The following is a 27,572-nucleotide window of genomic DNA, read 5'->3' as shown; positions in this document are numbered from 1 at the left end:
GCTGAGCTGTATTAGGCAATCACCGTCTGGACTTCATTTTTTAGCTGCTGAATAACTCATCACAGGTGCAGGATTAGCCCAGCGTACGGTGCTGTGTTTTGTTAGTGGAACCCCCTAGCAGCTCTGTGCCTCCTCACATGACTCTCATCCAGGGGGAATCTGGCATTGATATAACAAGCGTACGGAAATTGAATGTAAGTAAAAGGGTCAGCTTTTTCTCTTACAAAGCTCTTTAAAAAAAACAAAAAAGAATGGTTTCAGCTGAATTCTAAAGAGGTTTTCAGAGTTTGGCCGCTTTTTGAAAAAAGTTCAGTGGTTTTTGACAAAAGGTCAAACATGGAAACACATGATTAGAGAATGCAGCTTAGTTTAAGTGGCGTGCAGATGCAGAGCTATCCCATGGGGCAAAGGATAGACTGGTACTTATTATACATCTATTCTTACAACTTTCTCTGTAGTTCCTCTGTGAACTTTCCTAACGAGAATTATATCAATAAGATCTTAAATATTTTAAATGCAGACTCTTTTCAGAATCCAAATCTGTTAGTTCTGTGGTGAAGTATTTCTGAGAGTTCAAATGGCCTTCATTTTGAATTTTGGTGTATTATCTTAGGATATATGTCAGACCACTAAGAATTCATAAGCATTCAGTAACAAGGTTATCCATCCACACTTTCATTAGCACTATTTATGAAAAAGGAGTGAGATCAGTTTAAAGAAAGAGTATTGTAAAAATCACAGGAAGTTATGCCTTTCACATTCTGGTACAGAAGAGTCCAGGTGAGAGAGATTTTTAAAAGACATCATAACTGGAACTCAGGTTGGCAAAAAAATGAAATATTTTTGTCTTTGTTCCTCAAAAACTTGCTTTTTCATTCATCTGTTTCTGTACATTTAAAAACCTTTATAACATGAAAGGATTTATTAATAGTAATTATTAGCTGTCGCAGTGCCGTGGTAGTTTGTATTTTGTTGATGCTTTATAGTGTTTGGAATTGTTATATTTAGCCATAGTAACAGGTGAATTTAACAATGGTTTCTATTTTAAAGGAACATTATCATTATAATGTATGTGAGGAGAAGGGGATATGTCTGGAAAATAAAATAAATATTAAAAAAATTAGCTAACCTGTTTCATAATAATACTATAAATTATTTAAACTTTAGATAATTTTGCAATTTTATTTATTTTTTCTCCCTGTAAGCTGTTTTTATTTTGTATTTCTGTTTGGCTGGATAATGAAAATAGACCAGTCTTATAACTTGTGTTTATGATCTTTTTTAAGTAGTAGTACTAATTATAGGAAACTTACTCAAAACTTACAAATTGCTTTTTATCCATAAGCCTCAAAGTCCTTACAAAGATTAAGTAAAACTTCTTTATTCCCATGTTCCAGATATGGAAACTGAGGGACAGAGTGCTCTTAGTTACCCAGTGAGTCAGTGGCAGAGATGAGTTGAACACACATCTCCTGGCTTTCGATTGTGTTTTAATCAATGAAATAGTGAGGCTCATCTGAGTGTGCTATGCACACCTTGACTCTGATATTCTGCTCTCTTCCAATATGTGTAAAGATGCAAGATGTGCGTAGAACACTGATAACAAGTGTTATTTCATAACATTTCAAAGTATGACTCTTAGTAGGAATTGATTAAAACCAAAGTGAAAAAGACCAGGCTATTTTAATTTTTTTTAATGAAGTGAGAGACTGAATTGATATCCGTGAAAGATCTACTCATGTAAATACAGCAGAATGGGGAGTCAGCATGAACATAGAACATTCAGACCTGACTTTTGCTGCGCAGTCCTAGGATTTACTTTTGCACGAAGTCAAGTAGGCATCTATCAAGATTTGTAGAGTTTCATTGTGTCTGGACTGATTTTTGGTTAGAAGTTTTTAATCCCTGCGTAACTTGCTTTCTTTTTCTTAATATCAGGGGGTGAAAATGCTGCTATACTCTATACCTCAAAAGACTTGCTTGCATTAATTTAAAAAAAAATAATCTGGGAAGCAGATAGTTGATACAGCGTCTTCCACTGAATAAAGCCAGAACCCAAACCATGGCAGTCTGCCAGAAGGGCCAGTTGATTCCTTGATGTTATTGTCAGAAGATGCAGGGCTGTGAATGTGTTTCCACTCCAGCATAGCCGAACTGAACAGATGCACTATGGTTTTCAAACACAGAAATGCTTTTAGGCTGCTTGAATACTTTTAGCAAATTATACCCCTGCTGTCTGTGGTCAAAATTGATGATTGTTGTTTCATGTGTGCAATTAATTTTGGTGTGTAATAGAGCAGCTTTCCCCAGAGTTGAAACATGATGTGTAGTAGCTTCCTGTCAAACGGAGAAAGTCAGTGACACTTGCTCTTGAATTCACCCATCTTTTCAGCCAGATACGTTTTGTACCTCAGCACTCACTGACTACACTTCTACCTCGATATAACATGACCCGATATAACACGAATTCAGATATAACGCGGTAAAGCAGCGCTCGGGGGGGGGGGGGGGGCTGCACACTCCGGTGGATCAAAGCAAGTTCAATATAACGCGGTTTCACCTATAACGCGGTAAGATTTTTTTGGCTCCCGATGACAGCGTTATATCGAGGTAAAGGTGTAGTTAAAGATTCTTTTCCTTGCTTGCTGTTTCCACATACTCAGTTCAGAGGATGGTTACAGTAGGAGGTAGTAAGAGAATGAGACTTTTATTGCATGTCAAAAAGCAGCATCTCTGTTCAGCATGTGTGTGGTTAGCCCAAGAGGAGCTGTAGTCAGTTCAATTCACTCCCCATTTTGGCAGGTAAACAGTACACTAATTTATACTGTTAGTTATTCAGTTACTTAAAACACTAACTTGCTAGTTGGCCTGGTGACTTGGCAGGGTGGCATTTGCCTCAGAGAAGTTAAAATTCTTGCAAATGGTTGAGCAGCTAATTCAGCAACATATGGAAATTTCAGCGCATCGCTGAAGTCCATGAGATTTTTGGACGTTGGGTATCACTTTGCCATCAAATAACTCATCACACTGTAAAAAGAACAGGAGTACTTGTGGCACCTTAGAGACTAACAAATTTATTTGAGCATAAGGTGCCACAAGTACTCCTGTTCTTTTTGCGGATACAGACTAACACGGCTGCTACTCTGAAACTCATCAAACTGTGTTGGTGTTTTCTGGCCAGATGAACTGATCCACCCACCCAACTCACGCTATGTACACTTACAGCTTAAGTCGGTATAAGTTATGTTGCTAGGGGTGTGAGTAAGCCACCCCCCCACCCCCCCACACACCCCCAGTGTGACATACATTAAACTCAGCTAAGTGCCGGTGTGGACAGTGCTTCTCCTGCCAACATAGCTACCACTGCGTGCGCGGCCTGCAGTAATTAAGTAGACGGGAGAGCTTAGAATGTCTGCACTAGCAGTGCTACAGAGGCACAGCTGCATTGGTGAAGCTGCGTCCCCGTAAGTTCTGTAGTGTACCTGTAACCTCAGTCACCACGGGAAGGGGCAGTGAGACTGTCGGCGAATAGGGGGTTGTGGAAAGATTCAGGATGAATTAATCAGAGAGCCGAATTTCAAAAATGTCCTGTACATTTGTAATGTCAAGTGTATGTGTACAGTGATGAGCTGCCAAAATATTAACAACAGGTTCCCTCCTCCTCACCCCACGAGGAGGTCGTGTCCCCCCCTGGACTCCTGCCCCATCCAATCCCCCATGTTCCTTGAGGCCCCCCCCCCCGGGACCCCTGCCCCATCCACCCCCCTTCCCTGTCCCTTGACTGCCCCCTGCCGCCCCATCCAACCCCTCCTCGCATTCCTGATGGCCCCCCGGGACCCTTGCCCCCATTCAATCCCCCTGTTCCCTGCCCTCTGACCGCCTGACCCCTATCCACCTGCCCACAAGCCCCCGAACTTCCCTGCCCTCTTCCAACACCCCCTCCCTGCTACCTTACCGCGCTGCCTGGAGCCACTCGGCTGGGTCCGGGTCTGGGTGCACTCGGCCAGGGCCGATCGGCTGGTACCGGGACCAGCGCCGCGGGTCCCAAGCCGGGCTGGGCCGGAGCCGCTCGGCCGGGACCCGGAGCAGCGCCGCGGGACCCAAGCCGGGCCGGGCCGGAGCCGCTCGGCCGGGCCCGGGGCCGGCGCTGCAGGGACCGAGCCAGGCCAGGGCCGGGACCGGGCTGCGGCGCTCGGCGGGGGCCAGGGCCAGGGGGCCAGGCCGGAGGGAGCAGCTCGGCCGGAACCGGACTGGGCCGCGCCTCCCTGGAGCCCTCCTTGCACCCCCCTCCCCAGCTTACCTGCCTGCTGCTTGTTTCAGGCTTCCCGCGAACATCTGATTCGTGCGAAGCAGGGGAGGGGGAGGAGAATGGGGGCGGAGCGTTCAGGGGAGGAGGGGGAAGTGAGCTGGGGCCGGGGATGGGGTGGACAGCTGCCTGAGCTTTTGTTAAATTTAAAAGCCCTTTTAGAACCGGTTGTCCTGGAACAACCGGTTCTAAAAGGGCTTCTAAATTTAACAACCGGTTCCTGCGAACCGGTGGGAACCGGCTCCAACTCACCACTGTATGTGTATAATCACTTGCCCTCACAGAGGACACAATTTGTGTCAACTAATGTAGCGTGTATTTAAATTCTGCATGCATGAATTTGCAGCTGGCTTGGGATTCATTTGAAAATATGTCCTTAGGAGAGGGGAGACGAAACAACTCATGTCATGGAACTGAAAAAGAAATGTATCAAATATAAATCTGGTTCAAAAAGGCCTTGTTACTCTGCGGTGCAGTCTGAACTGATACTGTATTTTAGTTCTAGCCATGAACAGCTAAAACAAAATTAGTTGGAAGGGCAGTGGCACTTGTCGGCGCAGTGTTTTGTAAGCTTGGCACATACATGTCATAATTATATTTTAATATGCAGATATAGTCTCTGCTTTTTTGGGAAAAAATCCAGTTGATATTTTGATTTTGTAGTTAGTATTTTCTCCTGGATACTAGTGAGATAGTCCTGGGTCACTTTTTAATTGGAATAGGGAAAAGGAGCTATGATGATTTATCAGTTGTATGTAATAAGAGCAGAGGTTCAAGGTCCTGTATTATTTTTACTCTCAAATGTCATTGTCTTAACGCATCTGCCAATTGGTATATCATCATCTGAAATGATAATCAGTAAAATGCTGTGATGTGCTCGTTGCAATCTTTGATGTTTCCTTAAGATCAAATATCAAAGCATAGTTTAGTAGCAAGAGCATTGGGTTGCATTGTTTCTTGTCTATATTTTCTTCGCTTGCTGGTGTTCAGAACAGTTTTCAGGACTCTGCTTGCAGTGATATTTATTTAATCTGGAGATAGTGGCATTCAGAATTTGCTATGTGACCTGCCAACACATAGGGAAAGGCATCAGGTTTTGCAGCTTGAAAATAGAAATAACTACAGCTTCTTCTTCAAGTGATGGTCTCTAGAGCTATTCCACAGTGGTTCACATGCGCTCCATGCTACTGAGATCGGAAGACTTTTGCTAGCTGTGTCCATAGGTCTGTGCCTGTGCACTTTTCCTCCTCTTCCTCCAAACTGAGGGCATAAGGGGCGTTGCAGGCCAGCTGCGTCTCCAGTTCATTTCTAGTGCTCATGGTCTGAGACGGTGGCTTTCCATGTCTGCAGCATTTGCTACCTTCTTCAACATTTTACATGTACAGTAACTCCTCACTTAAAGTCGTCCCGGTTAACGTTGTTTCATTGCTGATCAATTAGGGAACATGCTCGTTTAAAGTTGTGCAATGCTCCCTTCTAACGTCGTTTGGCAGCTGTCTGCTTTGTCCACTGCTTGCAGGAAGAGCAGCCCGTTGCAGCTAGCAGGTGAGGGCTTGTAACCAGGGTGGACCGGCAGCCCCCCTATCAGCTTCCCGCTCCCCTAAGTTCCTTGTGCTGCAGCTGCCCAGCAGGCTAGCAATTGCAGGCTATCAATTGCGGGCAGTTCAGCTGTCCCTCCCCCCACTGCCATGTGCTGCTCCTGCCCTCTGCCTTGGAGCTTCTCCCAGAGTCTCCTGCTTGCTGTGCAGGGGGGGAAGTGGGAGGGCTAATGTCAGGGTGTCCACCTCCCCCCGCTCCTGCCCCCCCCACTTACCCCTTCTCCATATAGAGCAGGGAGGGGACACCGACAGAGAGAGACATAGAGAGCTTGGGGCAGCAGCTGCTGTCTCAACTTCCTGATCCACTTAAAAAGACAATGCACTTAAGAGTGGGTCAGCTTACTTAAAGGGGCAGTATGCATCTCTCTCTCTCCCCCACACACACAAGGTGTGTGTCTGTCTCTGTCTGCTATGCTGTCTCCCCTCCCTCGTGTTCATGCTGCCTTGTGTGAGAGACTACATTAACAACAATGTGTTAACCCTTAAGGCTCAGCCGATTGCTAGTTCATCATTTAGCAGCAAGGCATTCCCTGGGAAATATCCCTCCCTCTTCCACCCTCTAACTTCACCACCTCATCCAAGCTTCACAATCAGCATAGCTGTGAACAGTTTTAAATTGCTTAAAATGTATACTGTGTATATAGCTATATAATATATAGTTTTTTGTCTGGTGAAAAAATTTCCCTGGAACCTAACCCCCCCATTTTGCATTAATTCTTATGGGGAAATTGGATTCGCTTAACATCGTTTCGCTTAAAGTTGCATTTTTCAGGAACATAACTACAACATTAAGCAAGGAGTTACTGTAAATCATTGTGAATAGTCCCTTTTTTGCTACTTTGTAGATAGTTTTAGATAGTTTCTTAGTATTTAGCTAGTCAGGATAAGTTTGGGGCTTGAGGGTCCGTCCCCTCACCCAATACAGTGTGACTAGTGTGCCCAAGATCCTGGGATTCAGAAACTCTCTCTCTACTGTACCCTGCCCTTCCCGGTCAGCAACAACTACCTAAAGTGCCTCTATTCCCTCAGAGAAACTAACATCTGTTCTAAGTGCAACAATGGTTGATCCTTTGCTAGCAGAACTCACCAAGCCCATGACTATAGGCTCCAAAGATTTCTTGTGGATGGTGCCCCATTCTGAGTCGGTTGGGCAGACACTCCTATGCAATGGACAGAGGCACTGAGAAGCATGCTTCCGAGCACGGTGACTTTTGATTCTGGGGATGATAGGAGTAGAGCCGAAGAGTCCTCCACACGGGAACATTGAGAGGGTAGAAAACATTTTCATAAGAGATAAGAAAAATCCCCCTCCTGGTCCACCTCCAAGAAGAAAACCTCTTCCCTGACACCATCAAAGTCAGGTGAGACTCTGCACCCTGGAATAGGAGGCTCATGAGCACACAAGGGGCACGGTACCAATCTTCCAGCTCCAAAAAGCAAAAGTGCTCCAAGACCAACACCATCTGCACAAGTGGGACCATCCACGGTACCGACAAAAGAAAAGCAGCAAGTGCCTCCTACATCGGTGGCATTGGTGCACTGCAATAAGGAATCATCAAGATAGAGAACTCTAACCAAGCCAACTCTACTGCTATGAAAGGACAGAACCTCCGCACCTCACCATGGCTGGGTAGAAATACATTGCTACTGAGGATATCCTCCTCCTCCCAGATCTGGAGTCTGCCATCCTCTTGGATCCAGTCCTCACAAGAGAGATCATAACACCCCCAGTCCAGGGAGGATGTGAAAGAGAGAGTTACTTTCCAGTATCTTCCACTAGCCATGATATCTCAAGATTCATGGTACCAATGGCACTGGCTGTGGAATTGGAACCAACTTTTTGCTCCTTGGATGGATCTGACATTAGTGAGAGAGTATCACTACCTCTGCCAAGGCAGGACGTTTGCCCAGATAGAGGATCCAGAGTCTATTGGGTTCTCTCCCATTTTTATAAGACAACATACCCCTCTTGGGACCAGTGGTACCCCATGCTATAGGGGCTGCCTCATCCATTACTCAGCTTCTGTGACTAGCATTATTGGGGACCTTGGTACCTGTAGATGTGTTATCCTGAGTTGGTACAATCCCATTGAGTAGAGGAACCTGAACCCCCTCAGGAATAAATGGATGAGAAGAACAGACAGATAGTTCTGATGAGCGATTGTATGGCCTTGCCTTCTCTGCAAGTATTTGCAAGTAATTCCAAGACCTGTTAAGGAAGATCACTGACACATGGAGAAAATGCAAGAGACACTCCAAATTCCTCAGCATTCTGTGGAGTGTCAGGGTGACACTCCCCATTAATGAAGCCATCTTAGAATCCAAAAGGGATAGAAAAGAAATACTTTGTACCAGCAACAGGATCAGAATTTATTTATACACCTTGTCCCAAACTCCTTAATAGTCCAAGCAGTCACTGAAAGAAGATAGCAACATCCACCCCTCCTGATAAGGAAGGTAAACATTTGGATCTGTTTGGAATATTTTTACTTCAACCAGCCTGTGGTGCCACATAGCAAATTGTCAGAGTATTAATGTCTAAATACGATTTTGTTAATTATTCCATATTCATGGAATTCACTGACAATCTCCCACAGGAGAATAGAGCGCAGTTCCAAGCACTTATTGAGGAAGGTGAACGGATTGCCATATCATCCCTCCAACCTGCAATGGATGGAGATATCACGGACACCTGATGGATGGTGAAGACTATTGGCGTGCCTACAGTGTTACAGCTTCAGTCCTCTGGATTCCCCAGGGAAGTCCAGTGTACCGTGCTCCCTTCAAAGGGCAAATCCTCCAATCAGTTCAGTGTGAAGTCGAATGATTCGTTACACTCATTGAAGGACTCAAGGACAACCCTCCACTCACTGGAGATCTATACCTGAGCACCAAGGAGTAAATTCCACAGGCCCCAACGATATAAACAATGACCAGCACTGCAACGCTTAATCATCTGAGGGGCTATGAGCCACCACTGAAATAACAGAGGGTGCAATGGAGCAAGTACAATATTCCCCCCGTCTTCCTCTTTCCAACCTCAGCCTCCTGCTAGTGAACACTTTTGACTGGGCCTTAGAGATCTGCGAATCATTCCAGATTTTGTGTCCCTTTACTCAAAATTTTAATACACAATTTGGTGCCCATCTAGCTCATTTCTCCCAAGCTTGGAAAATGATAATAGACAAATGAGGAGTCCTTTTGGCACTTTAGAGACTAACAAATTTATTTGGGCATAAGCTTTTGTAGGCTAAAACCCACTTCATCAGATGCATGGAGTGGAACAGACAGTAGGGAGGTATAAATACACAGCATATGAAAAGATGGGAGTTGCCTTACCAAGTGGGGGGTCAGTGCTAATGAGCCAATTCAGTTTAAGTTGGAAGTAGGCAAGATCTATACCTGAGCAACTCTTCGTTGTTTTTGCTGATACACACTAACACGGCTACCACTCTGAAATAGACAAATGGGTTCTCAACATGGTTCATATTGGCAACACCATAGAGTTCCTCTCCCTTCCCCTTCCAAAACTCCATTCCCCATCCCTTTTCAGGGACCACTCTCATGAGAGGGTTGCTCATTCACAAAATAGAATCCCTCCTTCACCAGGGAGCCACAGATCCAGTGCCTCTTTAACGCTGGGGAAAGGGTTTTCACTCAAAATATTTCCTCATCCTCAAAAAGAAGGGAAGATGGAGACCCATCTTAGATCTCAGACAGCTCAATGTCTTTATCCACAGATGGAGATTCAGGACGGTCACCATGACTTAAGTAATTCCCTCACTGAACAAAAACTACTAGTTCACAGCTCTTGATATGAAGGATGCCTATTTCCACATAGACATCCATCCCTCAGACAGAAGATGCCTGAGGTTCACTATAGGTATGAATCACTGTCAGCACAGTGTGCTCCCCTTTGGCCTTGCAACAGCACCAAGGGTACTCTCAGTCGTGGTAGCTCACTTCTGTTGCCACAGATCATCACTTCCAGAATAACAATGCAAAACCTACAGAGACATCTCCACTGCTACAATGATCAATACACCACAACATGCCTTTCAAGATCCATGGGTCCTACAGATGCCTATCACAACATGTGGTGTACCTCATACAGTGCATCAAATGCCCCAACAACAACTCTATGGGTGAAATCAGACAAATCACTATGCTCTCGGATGAACTCACAGAAACACCTGATCACCCATGGGCAAACACTTCATAAAGCAATCATTCCATATCTGACCTTTCAGTCCTCATCCTCAGAGGAACCTGCACAGCACCTTCAAAAGACGAGTCTGGGAATTTAAATTCGTAATTTTGCTGTACCTTAAAAGCCATTGACTTCACAGAGATGCTGGTTTTCTGCCTCATGACAACAATTTGTAACATACCTTGTTGCCTACTAACCCTCCTTTGTCCTATGACTGAAGAGGTGTTAAATGCCACTTCATCTTAAGTGATTTCCTACAACAGGTGTAAATATCTTATGACTAACAATCTGTCCCATCTTGTATTTAGCTGTGACACTCTGGTTACCTTCTCCAGATTTGAGAGAGTTCTGTGCAGCTCGAAAGCTTGTCCCTTCCACCAACAGAAGCTGGGCCAATAAAAGATATTACCTCACCCCCCCCCATCTGTCTCATATCCTGGGACCAACACAGCTACAACACCACAAACAATATTTGTGTCATGACTTTTTTTGATAAAATTTGATCTATGCAAAGAGAGAGAAATCCAAAATTGATGACTTCAGTAGGAATTTTGCCTGAGTAAGGACTGCAAGAACTTGTGAACAGCACAGCCAAATAAGCCTAGAAAACAAAATGTCATACAACATAATCCCAAACATATTACATTTCCACTGACATTCCAGCATATCAATATTCCATCAGAAGTATACCAAATTAAATTAATTGTCAAGTAAAATGCATTACAACCTTAACTTTGGTCTTCATAATACTGCATCATATTATTGAAAGGGAGGATTATTTTTCTTCATACCAAATTTAATTTACTCAGTTTTTTAATAAAAATGTGCGGTACTTAACCTGACCTTTTTTCAGTTTTTTGACAACAGTGAGTATAGGATGATGGAAGCCTGTTCGTCATTCGGTTTTTCTTCTTCAGTATATGATCATCACCAATAACATCTCATCAGCAATACTGTGGTTTTACTGTTACCTTTTTACTTTTTTATGCAGTATATCAGGCTGTGTTGAGGCATACTTTATTACAGCTTCCTTTAAGAGCTGCATTGTCATAGCTGATTATTTGCCACACGCAAAAAAAAGGGTGGGAATTCTTTTATCTGATGACTGACTGTAAAGTACAGTGAGTTAGCAGTTAACAATTTCCCTTTCCCATAAAACAGTCATTTCAGTGCTGTAATTTTGGTCTGTTCAGATGTAATCATTCTACAGTGCATGCAGTATAGGTATTATGTGATTTTTCATATTTTAATAAAAATAGACATTTTATAACAATGAAATTGAAAAATAATTTAGTAAGTGAATGGGCAAGTGCAGGATTTAGAAAAGTTAGAAGTCTTGTGTTATATTTCTTGAGACCTAAATTAATTCATTAGGTAGTTGCTGGATTCACTGAGAGTAGTTGTTCTAGATCAAAATTGACTGATGTCACACTGTATTGCTGTCTGCACATCAGTCTCTGCCCAGTGGATTGTCTTCTGATATTTGTGAGAAAAGGAAAGACATCAGGTTGCATTTATAGTGAAGAAGGCATTTACTTGTCTAAATTTGATAGCTTCAGAGACATACTATGATATTTAATTGTTCCAGACCCATTATTTATGTTAGACTTAGGATGTTACCATTTTGTAATTTTTGCCATAGAAAAGCTCTGGCTGGCTAGTAGATAAATCCAGAAAATGTCATGATTAAACCAGAGCCTAGTGTTTTCACTCAGTATTACTATTAATATTTTTATTTAGATTTCCTGCCCCATGAGCCAGCTGTCTGAAAATATTTGACTGGAACATTTTAAAAGTTCAGTTCTTATCCACAAATAACAATGTAATATAGTCAGAAAACCTGCTTTGTGACTGCTTGTTGAAAGAGGACTTAGTTTAAAAATCTGTGTTCCAGTGACCCACAAAGGGAACATTTATTGATGTTAATTTGTTGCATATAGGCTGGATTTAAAATATGATAAATACAAATGACACTTTTAGAGAAATAGAAGCAGATCATAATGCAAATATAATTTATTTAAAAAAGAAAATACTTAATATTAATCATAGCTACGGGAAAGTAGAAAATACATCAGATGCAGTGAATTCCTTGTGTAAATTGGTTTTAATTTCTGATTTTGCTAAGATTAAAAAAAAAAAAAAAAAAAAAAGCAGCTACGGGACTCTGGGGAAGCCAGGTGTATTGTGCACCAAATGCAAATGTTTTATGTTATGGATACTTCACAATGAGCTTTCGTTTGACTTTCAGCAGTGCTGAGTACTCAAAGCTCTCATGGGGTTCAGTGGGACATGAGGCTATTGAGCACCTTCCAAGATCAGGCCATTAATGTATATTCCATGTGCCTTTTAATGTACATTCTGTGGGCTTTTGTTTATATTTCACATGCATTACATTGGTGGTTGTATTCAAATGTTTTTCATGATGGGGATAGTTTGATATTTTCTGCCATAGTCCGTTGAGGTGAAATTGGAATGGGAGGGCTATAGTCTCCCCAAATCTAAGTTTTCTCTCTAGATCAGTGGTTCTCAGGCATTTCACCATCAGGTCACACTTTTATCAAAGCTTATGAGCTCAGAACCCTTTTTCCCAGTTTGCTGAAGATTATGTTCATTTATATCACCCATTAATGAATGAGGAGAACACTAAAGCTTGTACAGCCATCGTAGCTGTTATCTGGACAGGTTTCATTCAGATGGGAAAGATAAGCTCTGTGTGCAGAGTTTAGCCAGGTGCAGAGAGATTGATCCAGTCTGAAACCTGAAAGCGCCCTGTGAGTCCCAGGAGGAGACTGGGCCTAACGGGGGAAAAGGTTGAGGAGGATAGCCCTATGGTTCCTGTCCCTTTAGCCTTTTACCCCTCCAGCCTCTGCCATCCCATTCTATCCCTATCACCTCCTCGCCATTAAAGTGCTGAGGCAGCTGCTTTCTGCCACCCCTCCTCTGCTTCCTCCTCAGTTTTTTTCTGCCCAGCAACTCCACAACAGTGGAGGGAGCAGAGGAGGAAAGCTAGTCTCCCTGTCCTGTCCTCAGTTGCATCAGGGCTACCCAAAGTGGTAAGGAATAGTCACTGCAGAGGAAACTATGCTCATTCCCTGCAGGCCTGCTGGAGGCATGAGAAAAAGTGTTTGGTTGGATCTGGAGAAACAGACCGGGAATCAAAAGTATGCAAATGGTTTTTAAAGATTGTAAATAAAAAAGTAAGACAAGAATGTGGGGGGTTTATCCAGATGCTGTCTAAGCTCCACAGGTTGAGAGAGTTGGCTCCAGATGACACTTGAAAGAGATTACAGGCGGGGGAGGAGGGAGAAAATTAAAAGTAAGAAACTACCAATGCTGGTTTTAATGCCGAGCTAATTTTTTTGTCCTTGAGCCTGAAATTCTAAGTATATGTTAGTTTTAAGTGCTGCGTGAGTAGTACTGAAAAAGAGAAAATCCTTTGAAACTCCCCCCACTTCCAGAAAGACAGAGCCCTAAATCACCTCATGCTTGCTGGTTTGAGAAGGGATTAATAACCTCTGTAAGGTTTGGAATTGTTCATCCTAAAGTGCATTCCTACTCTATAGTTACTATATAAAAACTGGCATTTTCTTACTTAATAGACTAGACTATGTATATTTAAAGTAATATTTCCTTGCTTTTGGTGACAAAAATAAGTTGTTTTTAGCAGGTTTTTTTTTAATTGAAGAGGCAACATAAATTTGGGAGAGGGAGCTGGATTCTATTCCATCCACTCACAATCAATAAACTATTACTAAAATTACGGGAGCAAACCTTGCCCTCTGTTACAACTGTGCAATTCCACTGAAGGTAGTGGTGTAACCAAGTACAGAATTTGTCTTACAGAATCTGGTACCGGTAATGATGCACCAAAGCGGGGGGAGGAGGCGGGGGGAACGGTTTGATTCTCAGCCCCCACTTGAGGTTGTATGGATGGCAGTTAGAAAATTTATACAATTAGCAAATTTGATATGGAATCATTGAGGCACAATAAATATAAAACCCCACAATTACATTTTTAGAGTCATCTTAAAACTGCACTTTAATCTCCAATACAAAACCAAGAACTGTCTAAAATTTTTGCGAGTAAGAAAAAAAAATTAAGACTTGTTCAGTCTTTCACACCCCCCCTCACCTGGAAACTTACATTTCTTCTTTCTTTTGTAGCCAATGGTCTAGACAAACCGTATTTGCGGAGTTCTGGACAGTTGAACTTGGAGAACAGAAAGGAAGATGGTGAGAGTACGGCACCTGCTCCTCCCCAGAAGCCACTGCAGTGTCACTGCAATCACCACTGTCCAGAGGACTCAGTCGACAGCACCTGCAGGTTGATGGGACAAGTAGTATTTCAGATATTTTGGGGGGAAGGTTATGTACAATAATCAACATTTTAAAACTTGGGTGCCTCAAGTTAGGCATCTCAATCTGTTTAGGCACCTTTAATACAATCAGTGTAAAATTAAATGGGAGTGGTGGGCGCTCTATAAATCAGACCATTTTTGTGTAGGTGCCTAAATATAGATTTTAGGAGCTTAACTTGATGCATTCAAGTTTGAAAATTTAGGCCAATACTTATCTTAATAATTTGCATATGAAACATAGTTGAACAAAAAGTTATTAAAAAGTACAAGCCATAGCTTAGTATGGATGGAGCAAATTGCTCTTCCCCTGTGCATAAGGACCAGCGTTAAAGAAATTGTGCTTCTCCTGGAGTAGTGTAATGCATTGCCTCTTTGGAGGGTTAGTGGTGGTTAGTGGCTAAATAATGGCACAATGTAGCCTGAGATGTATATGTGATTAGCCTTTCTTGTAGCAACATGAGGGGAAAATGCTGCTCTCAGATTGGTGTGGTGAATTTCAACTCTGTTATTCTCTTTTCCCTGTATATGTGGAACTCAGTTCTGCTTCTGTAAGGAATGTGGAATACTGAAGATTTTGCTATTTAATGTTAAGTTCCTACAGTGTTTATGCTCTCATCGAAGTCCAGTGGAGTATTGGGTATGCAATAACTATAGAACTGGGACATAGGTATATTACTGTGACTGGACATTCCAGTTGGGTATGCAGTTCAATCTGATGAGGTTACAGGGAGTCTGATATTTTAATACTACTGGACTACGTTTCAAGGCAAAGTGTTATAAAAGAACAGGATGGGAGGAATCTCCAAGGTTGTTCAAGCTGTTGATAGAGATTTGGAGGGGGTGTTTTAAAAACAGTTGCTTCTCAGTTCAACACTATTCTGCACAGCCTGCAGTTTCAAGACTTGTCAAATTTAAAAGTGCCAAAGCTTTGATAAGAGCCTTGGATAGTATTTTTCTGTCCCCTTTCAGCTCCTCCTCCAAGTCTTAGCGCTCTGTCTCGATGAAGCAGCATTTAATCTCTATTGCATGGTATTTTGTTTTAAGGTTTAAAACTCCACACTTGGCTACGAGTTTGCAGGTTCTCTGCTGTGTGAATCAGCCATTTCCTGTTCATGTCTAAGGAGAGCCACTGTTTTTACACATGCCAGCTTTCACAGCAGAGGACTTGTAAAGCAGTAGCTAAAAAGTTGCAGCTGATTAGAAAATAAGAAAATACAAAGGTGTCCACTTTGGAAACATTCAATTGGCTGGTGTGAGCATCCCCATGCGCTAGAAACAGAACCTGCCACCAAGCTCACACTCATTAGCAGTGTAATGTGAAGTTTCTGAGGGTTCGTCTATACTTAAAACACTACAGTGGCAGCAGATATGCCGCTGTCGCATTTCAGAGTAGGCACTACCTATCTCAATGGAAGGGGTTCTCCTGTCACTATAGGTAACCCATTTCCCTAAGAGGCAGCAGCTAGATCAACAGAAGAATTCTTCCATCGATCTAGTGCTGTTTACATGGGGACTTAGGTCAGCTTAACAACGCTGCTCAGGGGTGTGAATTTATTACACCCCCGAGAAACATAGTTAAACCGGCCTAATTTTCTAGTGTAGACGATATCTACATCTAAAGCGCTACAGTTGCAGCACTGCCGTCTAGGCCCTCACTAGGGGGTTCTCCTGTCCCCGTAGTTAATCTACCTCGTCTCTGAGAGGCGGTTGCTCAGTCGATGGAAGAATCGTTCCTTCTGTTGACCTTGCACTGCCTCCACCAGGGGTTAGGTCATCATAGCTACGTCTCTCGGGGTGTGATATTTTCACACCTGTGGGAGACACAGGTATGCCGATGGAAGTTTTCAGTGTAGACCAGCCCTTGGATGTATTTTTAACATAGTGCTCCGGAGCCATGAGCACAAATCCCACTCACAAACATCAGGGTTTATTCAGAGTCCTTCCATGTCACACTTTTAAAACATATCCCTTTAGTAAATCATAACCTGTAGCTGTTTTCAGCTATGTGTACCTAAAGCTAACCACTTACAAACAGTTAAAAAAAAAAGTAAAATGCCAGAATATGATGTCATTTCAGCCTAAATGAGAGGGGAAATTAATGTTAAATTTATGTTCTGTTAACATGATTCTCACATTGTTAAACATCCAGTCGCAAAATCATCCTTATTGGAGTCACACCTCTCTGGAGCTTTATTTCCAGTTTTAATTAGGGTGTCAGGTGTTTAGTTTAAACTGGAATTTACCTCACAAAACCTTATTCTCCCTCCAGCCCAGCACAACCCTTCTACCCCTAAAATGCTTTCATTTTCCCCCACCAGTTGCCCTTTCATATGTCATCTGAACACTGTACTCCTTGTTAATTTCACAGTGAGCAGTGGCATAAAAGAAAAAATTGCTAAGCCAGTACCTGGAAAATGGAAGTTTGTACCATATTTCTTATACTATATTTCTTTTTAAAGATACCCTATGATTTATCAGCAATAAAGTAAACATATAATTCAAAGGTACCTCTTTCCAAATATAAAATAAAAGGACTCTTTTCAAGGATGACGATTTAATATTTGTACACCTCCCATGATTGTAGAATCTATGTCTGAGCTCCAGGTGACACTGATTTTCCTTATATTTGCAGAGTCCAGTTACTTTTTAATATTTTTTCTTTCTAAAGTCTTCCGTACATAATTCAGAATTAAGGAAGAGAGATACAAAGGGACCTCTGTATTGAGAAGGGTGCCCAGCCTCTGAAGTTGGGAAGGAGTGAGTGAGCGATATTAGAGAGACGAGGTGGGTGAGGTAATATCTCCTATTGGACCAACTTCTGTTGGTGAAAGAGAGATGCTTTTCAAGCTACACAGAGCCCTTCTTCAGATCTGGATGGAGGGATACTCAGGTGAAGGAGATAGAGCTGAGAGAGATTGCTAGGTCACCAGTCAGCTGACTGTGTTGTAACCAGTTCTCAAGAGATTTGGCCGAGCCTACCCTGCTAAACTAGACTCCTTTTACTTTGGGACCCTCACACCATAGAACCTTTAATTTTCACCCTCTTACTTTGGGACCCTCACACCATAGAACCTTTAATTTTCACCCTTCACTGTAATATGAATTGCTGCTTGCACATTGCAATACCTTAAAACAATCAGGAACTTTCATTCTGCTTCTCTATAAATGATGTTTCTCCTTATCAGAGTTCAAATGAAGGAGATGCCACTGTATTTGTGTGATGTATAGGTGAACTGATTCTGGTAAAATCTTCTTACAGTAGTTCAGTTAATTATCTCCACTCTGTCTCCCCTAATCACCAAAAGGGCTTCCTATCTTTTATGAAATCCATCTCAGTCTCTCAGCAACCCTATCAGTCTGTTAGGTTGTTGGCTGCCTTCAGATCTCATAAGTTATGAGATTTCATTGTGCACAGAGTTGGAGCAGTGTATTCTAGGTCACTCCTAACCCAACAATGCAAGTGAAATTTCATTAGACCAGCTGGCCAGAGCCCAGCAAAATTTCAGGCTTGAGACCCATCTTGTTGGAACACTACCAAAGGCAGGGGACCTTTCACGGGTCAAGGAACAGCTTTTCTGAAAGTTCAGTGAGAAAGCATTTCCAGGTGTATTCAAATTAAGACTCAGATATAGAGCACTGCCCTATAGCAACTGCAGTGAGCTACAGTATTGAATTTCCTTCTGAAAAAAGCAACCTGCTTCTCTGCCAGAAAATTTTGGTCCACTTTGACAGGTATTTACTTGGGGTGGTATGACACAACTGACTGCCAACCAGCTGTACTGTTATCCATCTGGATGTTTATATAAAAATGAGGACATCTTATGTCCACTTAGAAACCCCTCCAGGATTGTATTTCTTATACTTTTTGCAGGGACTACATGATATAGGCATTACTTCCTTTTCAAGTCAACATTCCAAAAGCAAGTGTTTATCAAATCCATCAATTCCATAGTACTGTGAACAATGGGCAATTTTATATAGCATATGTTCAGCAATATTTTAGCCCTATAGATAAGTTAAGAACACGCTTAATTATTTTCTCTTAAAGCTAGCATGATTTTAACATTAAAAAAATGATTACTGTCATTTATAGCAACAATGATGGCCCTTTTAAACACTTGACAACTAAAATAAATAGCTAGGGTTAGCTCATTATCTACAGTATTCCTCTCCTACTTGCCTATACTTACTGTAGGTAATACCTTTATTACTCTAAACCATGGGGTTATCCAACTGCAAATATTGACTTAGTTATCTAAGGCAATTGGCAAATTTTCAAGGGTCACCTTTATATTATGTAGTTAACTAGTAATTTGGTCTTGAAAATGATTGTTTTGCACCTAGATTTCAGAGACAGAATAGGGTGCTTAGTTTCATGTTTGTCTTTGGGCTTCAGCATGAATTCCCTAGAGTCCGATAGGTTTTCAAGGCTATGGGTATTGTGTATCCTTGTTACCTTACATTATTACAAAAGATATGCAAATAGTGTCAATCTAACTGAGGGAGACAGTGGCTGAGCACACAGGTGTTTGGAAGACTGATTGATTAACAGGGACCTTTCTCAGGAAGAGGTGAAAGTATTTGTAAGAACTTCATATGTCTATACTTGTAAAGATGGTTAACTCACAACCTGTTGAAACTTTAACCCTCTTTCTGCTGTGGGGGTTCAAAATAAGTTTTCAAAACAGAATTTCAGAGCTGCTTAGTTTCAAGACAAAGTAAGCCTCATTTTAAAAATTGAAATGATGCATTTGCACGTGCAAAATGCATGCACAGTTACTGCAGTCATGCATACCCATAGGGTAGTTGCATACAAAACAAAAATTGGACTTAACTGCAATCAGAGTAATCACATTCACTGATTAGGTGCATGGTCATATATACAATTTTCTATGCATAAACATGTTCCTGCAGTTTTAAAAAGTCTGTCCCATAGCTTTTGTCCGACTGCCATGCAAAGCAAGTTCCACCTGGTTTCTCAAATATTACCTAATGATCTGTTTTGATTGTGTTTCTACACAGCTGTGTTTTAAAGTAGATAAAACACTTAACTTTGGTTTATCAATTGTAATAGAGAATAAAATTGCTTTGCCAGAACTAGCTGAGGGGATGTTTGCATGGGACATGCGAGCAATTTTATTCTCATTTTGTTATCAAACTATGGAGCTGTGAGTATCTCTAATTTCAAATGTATGGGGAGAGGATTTCAGCAGTAGGCTGAAATACCAAATTAAGGTCCTTTGCCTTTTGTCAGAAGTAGGGCTGTCGATTAATCACAGTTAACTCACGCGATTAACTCAAAAAATAAATCATGATTAATAGCAGTTTTAATTGCACAGTTAAGCAATAGAATACCAAGTGAAATTCATTAAATATTTTGGATGTTTTTCTGCATTTTCAAATATATTTATTTCAATTACAACACAGAATACAAAGTGCACAGTGCTCACTTTATATTATTATTTTTTATTACAAATATTTGCACTCTAAAAATGATAAAAGAAATAGTATTTTTCAATTCACCTCATACAAGTACTGTAGTGCAGTCGCTTTATCGAGACAGTGCAACTTACAAATGTAGATTTTTTTTTTGTTACATAACTGCACTCAAAAAGAAAACAGTGTAAAACTTTAGAGCCTACAAGTCCACTCAGTTCTACTTCTTATTCAGCCAATCGCGAAGACAAACAAGTTTGTTTACATTTACAGGATATAATGCTGCCTGCTTATTATTTACAATGTCTCCTGAAAGTGAGAACAGGCATTTTCATGGCACTTTTGTTGCCGGCATTGCAAGGCATTTATGTGCCAGATATGCTAAACATTTGTATGCCCCTTCATGCTTCGGCCACCATTCCAGAGGACATGCTTCCATGCTGTTGACGCTCGTTAAAAAAATAATGTGTTAATTAAATTTGTGACTGAACTCCTTGGGGGAGAATTGTATGCCCCCAGCTCTGTTTTACCCGCATTCTGCAATATATTTCATGTTATAGCAGTCTCGGATGATGACCCAGGACATTGTTTGTTTTAAGAACACTTTCACTGCAGATTTGACAAAACGCAAAGAGGTACCAATGTGAGATTTCTAAAGATAGCTACATCACTCGACCCAAGATTGAAGAACGTGCCTTCCAATACGTGCCTTCCAAAATCAGAGAGGGACGGGGTGTGGAGCATGCTTTCAGAAGTCTTAAAAGAGCAACACTCCAAGGTGGAAACTACAGAAACTGAACCACTAAAAAAAAAAATCAACCTTCTGCTGGTGGCATCTGACTCAGATAATGAAAATGAACATGCATCAGTCCGCACTGCTTTGGATCATTATTGAGCAGAATCTGTCATCAGCATGGACCCATGTTCTGGAATGGTGGTTGAAAAGCAAACTTTTGTTGTGATTTGAAGGGGAAAGCTGTATCACTCAGCTATTTTTATTCATATTATTCCAAAAAAAGAATATTCTGCCATTGTTTAAAATGTAGCACTGCCTAGGTCAAGTGTAACTCCTTAAATACTTTGGGGGAGAAGAGCAGGGGTCCATATTAAGCATGGGCTAAATGACTCAATTACAACAAGACCTTGGCGTAAATCTTTCTCCTCCATCCGTGAACCCAATCCAAATATAGTATTGTGTTGAGGTAAGCCTAGTTTTCCTCTGTACTCTCAAAATTAATACAGTTCATGACTCCCACGTTCTTCTTTCTGCATGCTGCCTTAATCTGTTTTGAATGGGAATTGTCTTACTTTGTGTTTTGTAAAAGCATCATGGCCTAAATTTTCCAAGATGTCTAGCAAATTTCAGGTGGCCAACTTGAGCCACTTAATGGGGCCTGATTTTCAGAGTGCAGGTGCTCAAAACTTTCTGGAAATTAAGGCCTTGTTAAGGTCTCACGCTGGTCATTCAAAATCACTAATAACTTTTTGAAAATGTAGGCCCATGTACCTTTCTGTTGCTATATATGTTATAGTAAATAATCACTGATAATATTCCAATCTCTGCTGAACCCCTTTGTACTGTCCCAGCTAGCACAATGAGCTTCAGAGAGGAAGCCCTAGAAAATGGGAGATTTCCACAATAAATTGAATTTACTTAAACCAAGAACACACTCCATATTAGAAAATACTCACTTTACATTTGTCTTTTCATTTTGCAACGTTAAAATAATGGAGCTACATTGTACAGCATACAAATGTATTCACTGGCTCAGCCTAAGATCTTGCATATGTGCACAGAAAATTACTTGTTTTAATGTGCTTTGTTTTTTCAACCAAAAAACTAGAATATAAATTATCTGTATTTTGACCATTCATTTTTGTAAATAACCCAAGCACCTGTTAAAGTGAATTTTGTATGTGGTGATAGAGACAGAAGCAAAAATACAGAGGGATGTCTCAATGGTTGGTAGTATTGCCATGTCAGAGTCACCATCAGGTTGGAAACTGTAGATATAAGCCCTGTACTTAACACAGTAAATGAGCTTTAAAAAGTGGTTCTCTGTGGGAGTTGCGAGAATCCTCCATTCCATGTTGCAGAGTGTCCTCACATGTTTCTGTGCAGTGCTGTAGAGAGGGCCGTCACTGATGGGGTAAGAAGAGTGTCCCTCTGTGACTTCTTGGCATCTGGGATGTGCCCCACACAGCAGAATAGGATCAGTTTTGCTGACTTGGAGGCTTGTGTGGTCCTTTCACAGGCCGAGGATTTGTCCCATTATGAGCCAGATTCTGTGCTTTGTTGCAAGTGCATGGCTCCCACTGACTTCAAATTAGTTGCATACACATCTGAAGGCTGAATTTGGCTCAGCAGGAGTATAATACAATTCTTCTAACTGGGTTTCATGTTACTGTTACCACAATATTTTTTGCCAGAAAATGAGTTTGTGTTGAAAAAATTTACAGTGGCTCTTTGGTTTATGGACAGTGTTCTGCTAAACTTGGCTTTTATGAACATATTCCTCGGGTGATAGATAGGACAAAATGTAGGAAGTAGATGCACGTTGAGAGTTTAAGAAGTTTCATAACTACGGAAAGTCTGTAGAGCTTCACATAAGCATCTGAATGGTCAGGTTTCTATACAAACCGTAATCGAAGTTTCCCCATCATTACTAAGAACCAATGCAGAAGTTGTTTTGCTGATTTGATTGGGACCATATGGGCAATATAATTTATGCTGCCAGTGTATTCAGAAATGTGCACAAGAGATGAAGTTTAAAAAAATAAAATCCTACAGGCTGCATTGCAGACCAAAGTAAGGTGGTGGTAATGTACTGAAAAGTAGGAGGTTTCAGGTTTAGTAGTCAGGGAATTTAACCAACCTGCAGGTTGTAGGAAATGAATGAGGGAATAATTTCATCTGTCCAAATCTTTTTTGCCATCACAAGTTACTTAGCATATTCATTGAAAGACGCTTAAGGATTTATTATGCCTGGTATTTTTAAAGTCCTTCCGTGGTAGATGGGTATTTAAAGCATTTTTGTTTTTTTATTTTAAAAGAAGAGAGGGAGAGAGAAATAGTAAAATAGATATTGATGTCATGCTACCATGGAAGCCTGGGAAGGAAATTTTCAACAATCAAAGTGTGGTAGCTAAGGTGTTGCATCTTTCATGAGAAATGGCTCTTCTCCAGTAAGGACATCTGCTTGAACAGCTGCAAAGCTCTTAGGCCCCTGTGCATCTCTTCTGACATTTAGTAAAGGTCTCAATTAAGATCACCTATGTCATTATGGTAATCGTTAATTGTAGCAGCACCTTCTAGTTCAGGATCTGTCGGCATTTCTGCTATAAACCTTTTTTCCCCCCCTGATATTTGACCTGGTTGTAAAAAATCACCCTAGCCAAAATATGACATACCAGATCTCTGCTTGTGAATTATCACATCCAAAATCTGTGTAATGTCTTTTCTGTACTGTAGGATAACATGATGCCTCACTGGAGGAGGTTTACATGGCTACATTTTACAACACCCAATTCAATTCTACATTTACACAATGAATGTTTTTAATTTTTAAGTGAATGTAATTTTATTTAATAATCCATAAATGTTACACTATTGAGAATGAATAGTAGTTCAATTTATACTGCTTTATATGTACAGGGGGTCACTGGTATACGTCTCCCCCTTATCCATTGTTTCAGATATCCGTCGCTCATCAATAGGGGAACATGTTCCAGTTCGCATTGGTCCTGATCCACATATCCGTTGTTTGCATGGATCAGGATGAGCGTGAATTGGAAAATGTTCCCCTATTGCGCAGTACTTTACTTGCGTCCGCCAGCGGCCCACAGGGCCATCAACTCATCCCTCTCCCTCCCAGTGCCTCCTGCCTGCCGTGATCAGCTGGTAGGCGGCATTCAGGAGGTGTATGGGGGAGGAGGAGGAGGAGCGGGGACGGGACGCTCGGAGGAGAGGGCGGAACTGGGTGGGAAGAGGCAGGGCATGGATGGACGGGGGTGGGAAGAGGCGGGGCAGCCCTGAGTACAGTACTGTCCTGTACCCATCATGAGTGTAAAATGCGTTCAAAGTGTTAAAAGTGGGCCTGTGTCTAAGAGGCAATGTTAGAGTGTAACATTAGAAGTGAAATTGGATGTTATAAAGTGTATTGAAAGAGGTGAGCATGCAGCTGATGTTGCTCATATTCTCGTTTTGCCTGCTTCAACGATACACTCAATTTTTAAGAGTGCTAATCGAATTCATGTAAGTGCTAGAAGTGCTACGAAGTTGTCATCAATGAAGATAACGAAACAGAGCAGCAGTACAGGGATCCTCAGACTTACGACACAATTCGTTCCTCAGAATTGTGTTGTAAGTCGAAACGTTGTAAGTCAAAACCGCTTTTCCTGTAGGAATCAATGGTATAAAGGGGGGATTGGTTCCTGAACCAAGACTTGATACACTATTTTCACCACAATAATCCAGATTTTTGTACTAAATGAATTATAGATGACTAATGGAGCAACATCAATGCATTTATTTGGTAAACAGCATTAAAATAAAAGCCACATACACTTTGACTTTCCAGAACTTTTTGAAGGGCTCTTGGCTGGGGGCTTTGCTGAAGTCTGGGCTGCAGGTTTCTCTGCAATCTTAAGGAAGTTCGGACAGATGTTCTCCTCTTCTCCTTGTAAATTTCTCTGATGTACATGTTGGATATGCCCCTATTCACAGATGCACTGCATTATAAAGAATGGAGCTGGAAGGGGGGGAGGGTTGCTTGTCTGATTGGCTTCCACGGCCAGGGTAGCTTGTTGCTGGGTAGCCATTGCCATGACTGAGCCTGGGGCCAGGAGCCAATCAGAAAGCTCAAACAGTGAAATCAGTGATTGGCTGAGGCTCAGCATGTGATGTGTGCTGTTCTCACTGCCGGCTTTCATCATAAGGGCGAAACAAGAGTCGTAAGGGCAAAACGGGCAGTCAATTGAAAAGCGTCGTAAGTGGAATCTGACGACTCCCTGTACAATGGAGAAGATGGAATGTTTGCTGGCTGATTGGATTGATGACCTCCATGAAAAGAAAACACCTGTGAGTTTAAGCTTGATTCAGGAGAAGGCCAAAAGCCTGTATAACGATTGAAAGGAAAGAGAGGGAGAGAGCTCAACAGCAGAAAAGGAGACCTTCCATGCTAGTCATGGGTGATTCCACAGATTTCAGAAGCATGCCAATCTACATAATGTAAAACTCACAGGAGAAGTGGCTAGTGCAGATGAAGAAGCAGCTGAAATGTTTCCTACACAGCTAAACACAATCGTTTCGGAAGGTGGCTACTCTCCAAAACAAGTTTTTAATGTCAACGAGATGGGCCTTTAGTGGAAGAAGATGCCAACGAAGACTTATATTTCTCATGACAAGAAGACTGCTTCTGGATTCAAAGCCTTAAAAGACCGCTTAACCCTTCTGCTTGGGGGAAATGCAGAAGGTGATTATAAGCTGAAGTCCTTGCCTGTCTACCACAGTGAAAACCCAAGAGCAATGAGGGGCTACGTCAAGTCTCATCTCCCTGTAATTTGGAAGTCGAACAGAAAGGCCTGGATGACACGCAATATTTTCCGTTTGTAGACCATACTGTCCCTGAATTTAAGGCTTACTGTCAAAAGGAAAATTTGGCCTTTTAGATTCTCCTTCTGCTGGATAACGCAAGTGCCCACGAACTGGACTATGAAGCCCTCTGCCCAAACGTCAATGTCCTGTTTTTGCCACACAGCACCACATTGTTGCTGCAGCCTATGGACCAGGGTGTATTGGCCACGTTCAAGGCTTATTACCTACGGAGGACATTCTCCGTGCTGATTAAGGAGACGGCAGGTGAAGGAAAGCCCAATGTAAAGGAGTTTTGGAAGTCCTACAACATCTTGAATAGCGTGGAAAACATTGACGCGTCGTGGGAAGAGGTCACTTTGCAATGTATGAACGGCGTTTTGCACTGTGCAATGCCAGATGCTGTCCACAGCTTCATGGGATTTGATGCCATTTCTGCTCTCAAGCAAGAAATTGTCAAGTTGGCAAAGGATATTGGCTTTGAGGAGGTGGAGGAAGATGATGTACAGGAGTTGTTGGAGTCTCACACTGAGCAACTGACAAATGAGGAACTGATTGAGCTGGACAGCTGGACCAACAACGGATATTTGAAGAAAGCAAGGCCAATGACGACGATGATGTAGGGCAGAAAGCAAGGGTTCTGACGACAAAGTATCTGTCCCGTTTCTTTGGATTGCTAGATGAGATGACAAAAATCATACAGAGTGGTGATCCTTTTCGTGAACGGTCTGCCAAAGTCTCTAGGGCTCTCAGTGATGCAGTGGCTTGCTACAGGGAGAGCTATCATTCAAAAAGTCATGCAGGAGAGCAGACGTCAATAAAATCCTTTTTTAAGACTTCTGCAACCGAAAAGCCAGCCCAAGAAAACCCAGCCGCTACCCCATCTAAGTTTAGTATAATTGACATTGTTTTATACTGTACTACTGTACTGTATTTACTGTATTAAAATGTTCTATGTGTTTGAACACTGTTAGTAGGGTTCTACATTATTTTATTCAATGTTTTGTGTGTAAAATGTGTGCTGTATAACCTGTCAGTGTAAAAAGGTACACCGTTTACGTGAAAAGAGCATTGTCATAGGCGAATGTGATGAAGTTGTGAACGCATCCCCCTCTTATTCCATTATTTCTCATGGGGAAAAATTCCCCAGTATACGTCATTTTGGTATCCATTGCCCTTTTCAAGAACACAACCCCAATGTGTACAGGAGACCCCCTGTATTCATCATCTGTGTTATACATGCATACTTATATGTAATATGCAGTGAACTACAGCATAATAGATGTGGTACATGCTTGTTCAGATTGTTTTTAATGATGGAAAGATTTTAATTTCTGACATGGCTGAATTGTGCAGCTGGAGTGTGCTAGGCACTCCTCTCTATGTAGAGTGCATTATATTCGACCGTGAGGATCTGTTCCTCACCACCACAGTAGAGCTCTTCCAGGAGTTCTAGGAGACACTCTCTCTTCCACTCTCTTGCCCAGATCTCTAGGAGGCTTTCCGAGGGGTGAAGGTAACTTTTACATTGAAAATTCTCCCTCTTAAATCTCATTTTTCCTAATAAAACATTCCCCTTTTAATTTCATTCCACATTCTTCATTCATTGTATCATGGTCTGAAGCTTGTGAGACATTCTTCTATTGCTGTCTCCAAAAAGAATGATTTCTTCCATCCCTCAACGTTTTTGAGCTCTCTCACCCTCTGCTTTCCATGATCTAACTTGCTTTGTCATTTTACATCAAAAGTAAAATTTTCACAAGCACTTAAGTGACTTAGGAGCCTATGTCCCATTTTGAAAAGTGATTTATGAGTCTATGTCCTGTTGAAAGTCACTAGAATGCCAAAACCTCCTGTGGCTTCACTTTCCCTTCTTAATAGTACCTCTTCTAACAATATGATTCTTTTCTTTCTCCTCCTCTTGTATATTGACTTTATTAGAGACCATCAATTGTTGACTTCTTTTGTTTTTCAGTTGATTGCAATTTATTGTTTTGTTACTGTGTCCCTCAGTTACCCTTATTCATTGCTTTGAATCGAAGGTGCCATGTAAACAAATAAAATGTAGTCT

At 41.6% G+C, this 27,572-nt stretch overlaps 1 protein-coding gene across 1 annotated transcript in view; it reads left to right on the top strand.

Annotated features, from left to right (window-relative positions):
• BMPR1B (bone morphogenetic protein receptor type 1B) overlaps positions 1-27,572 on the top strand; it is a 105,625-nt gene that overhangs the window by 55,387 nt on the left and 22,666 nt on the right. The window contains exon 2 of the mRNA XM_065404550.1: positions 14,279-14,438. Within this exon, the coding sequence (XP_065260622.1) occupies positions 14,279-14,438 (160 nt within the window). The remainder of the gene's footprint in view (positions 1-14,278; positions 14,439-27,572) is intronic.

The sequence above is a fragment of the Emys orbicularis genome, chromosome 5 (genome assembly GCF_028017835.1).
Source record: "Emys orbicularis isolate rEmyOrb1 chromosome 5, rEmyOrb1.hap1, whole genome shotgun sequence".
Classification (NCBI taxonomy): Eukaryota; Metazoa; Chordata; order Testudines; family Emydidae; genus Emys; species Emys orbicularis.
Note: the sequence above shows the minus strand (reverse complement) of the source record. Positions and strands in the feature narration are given on the sequence as shown.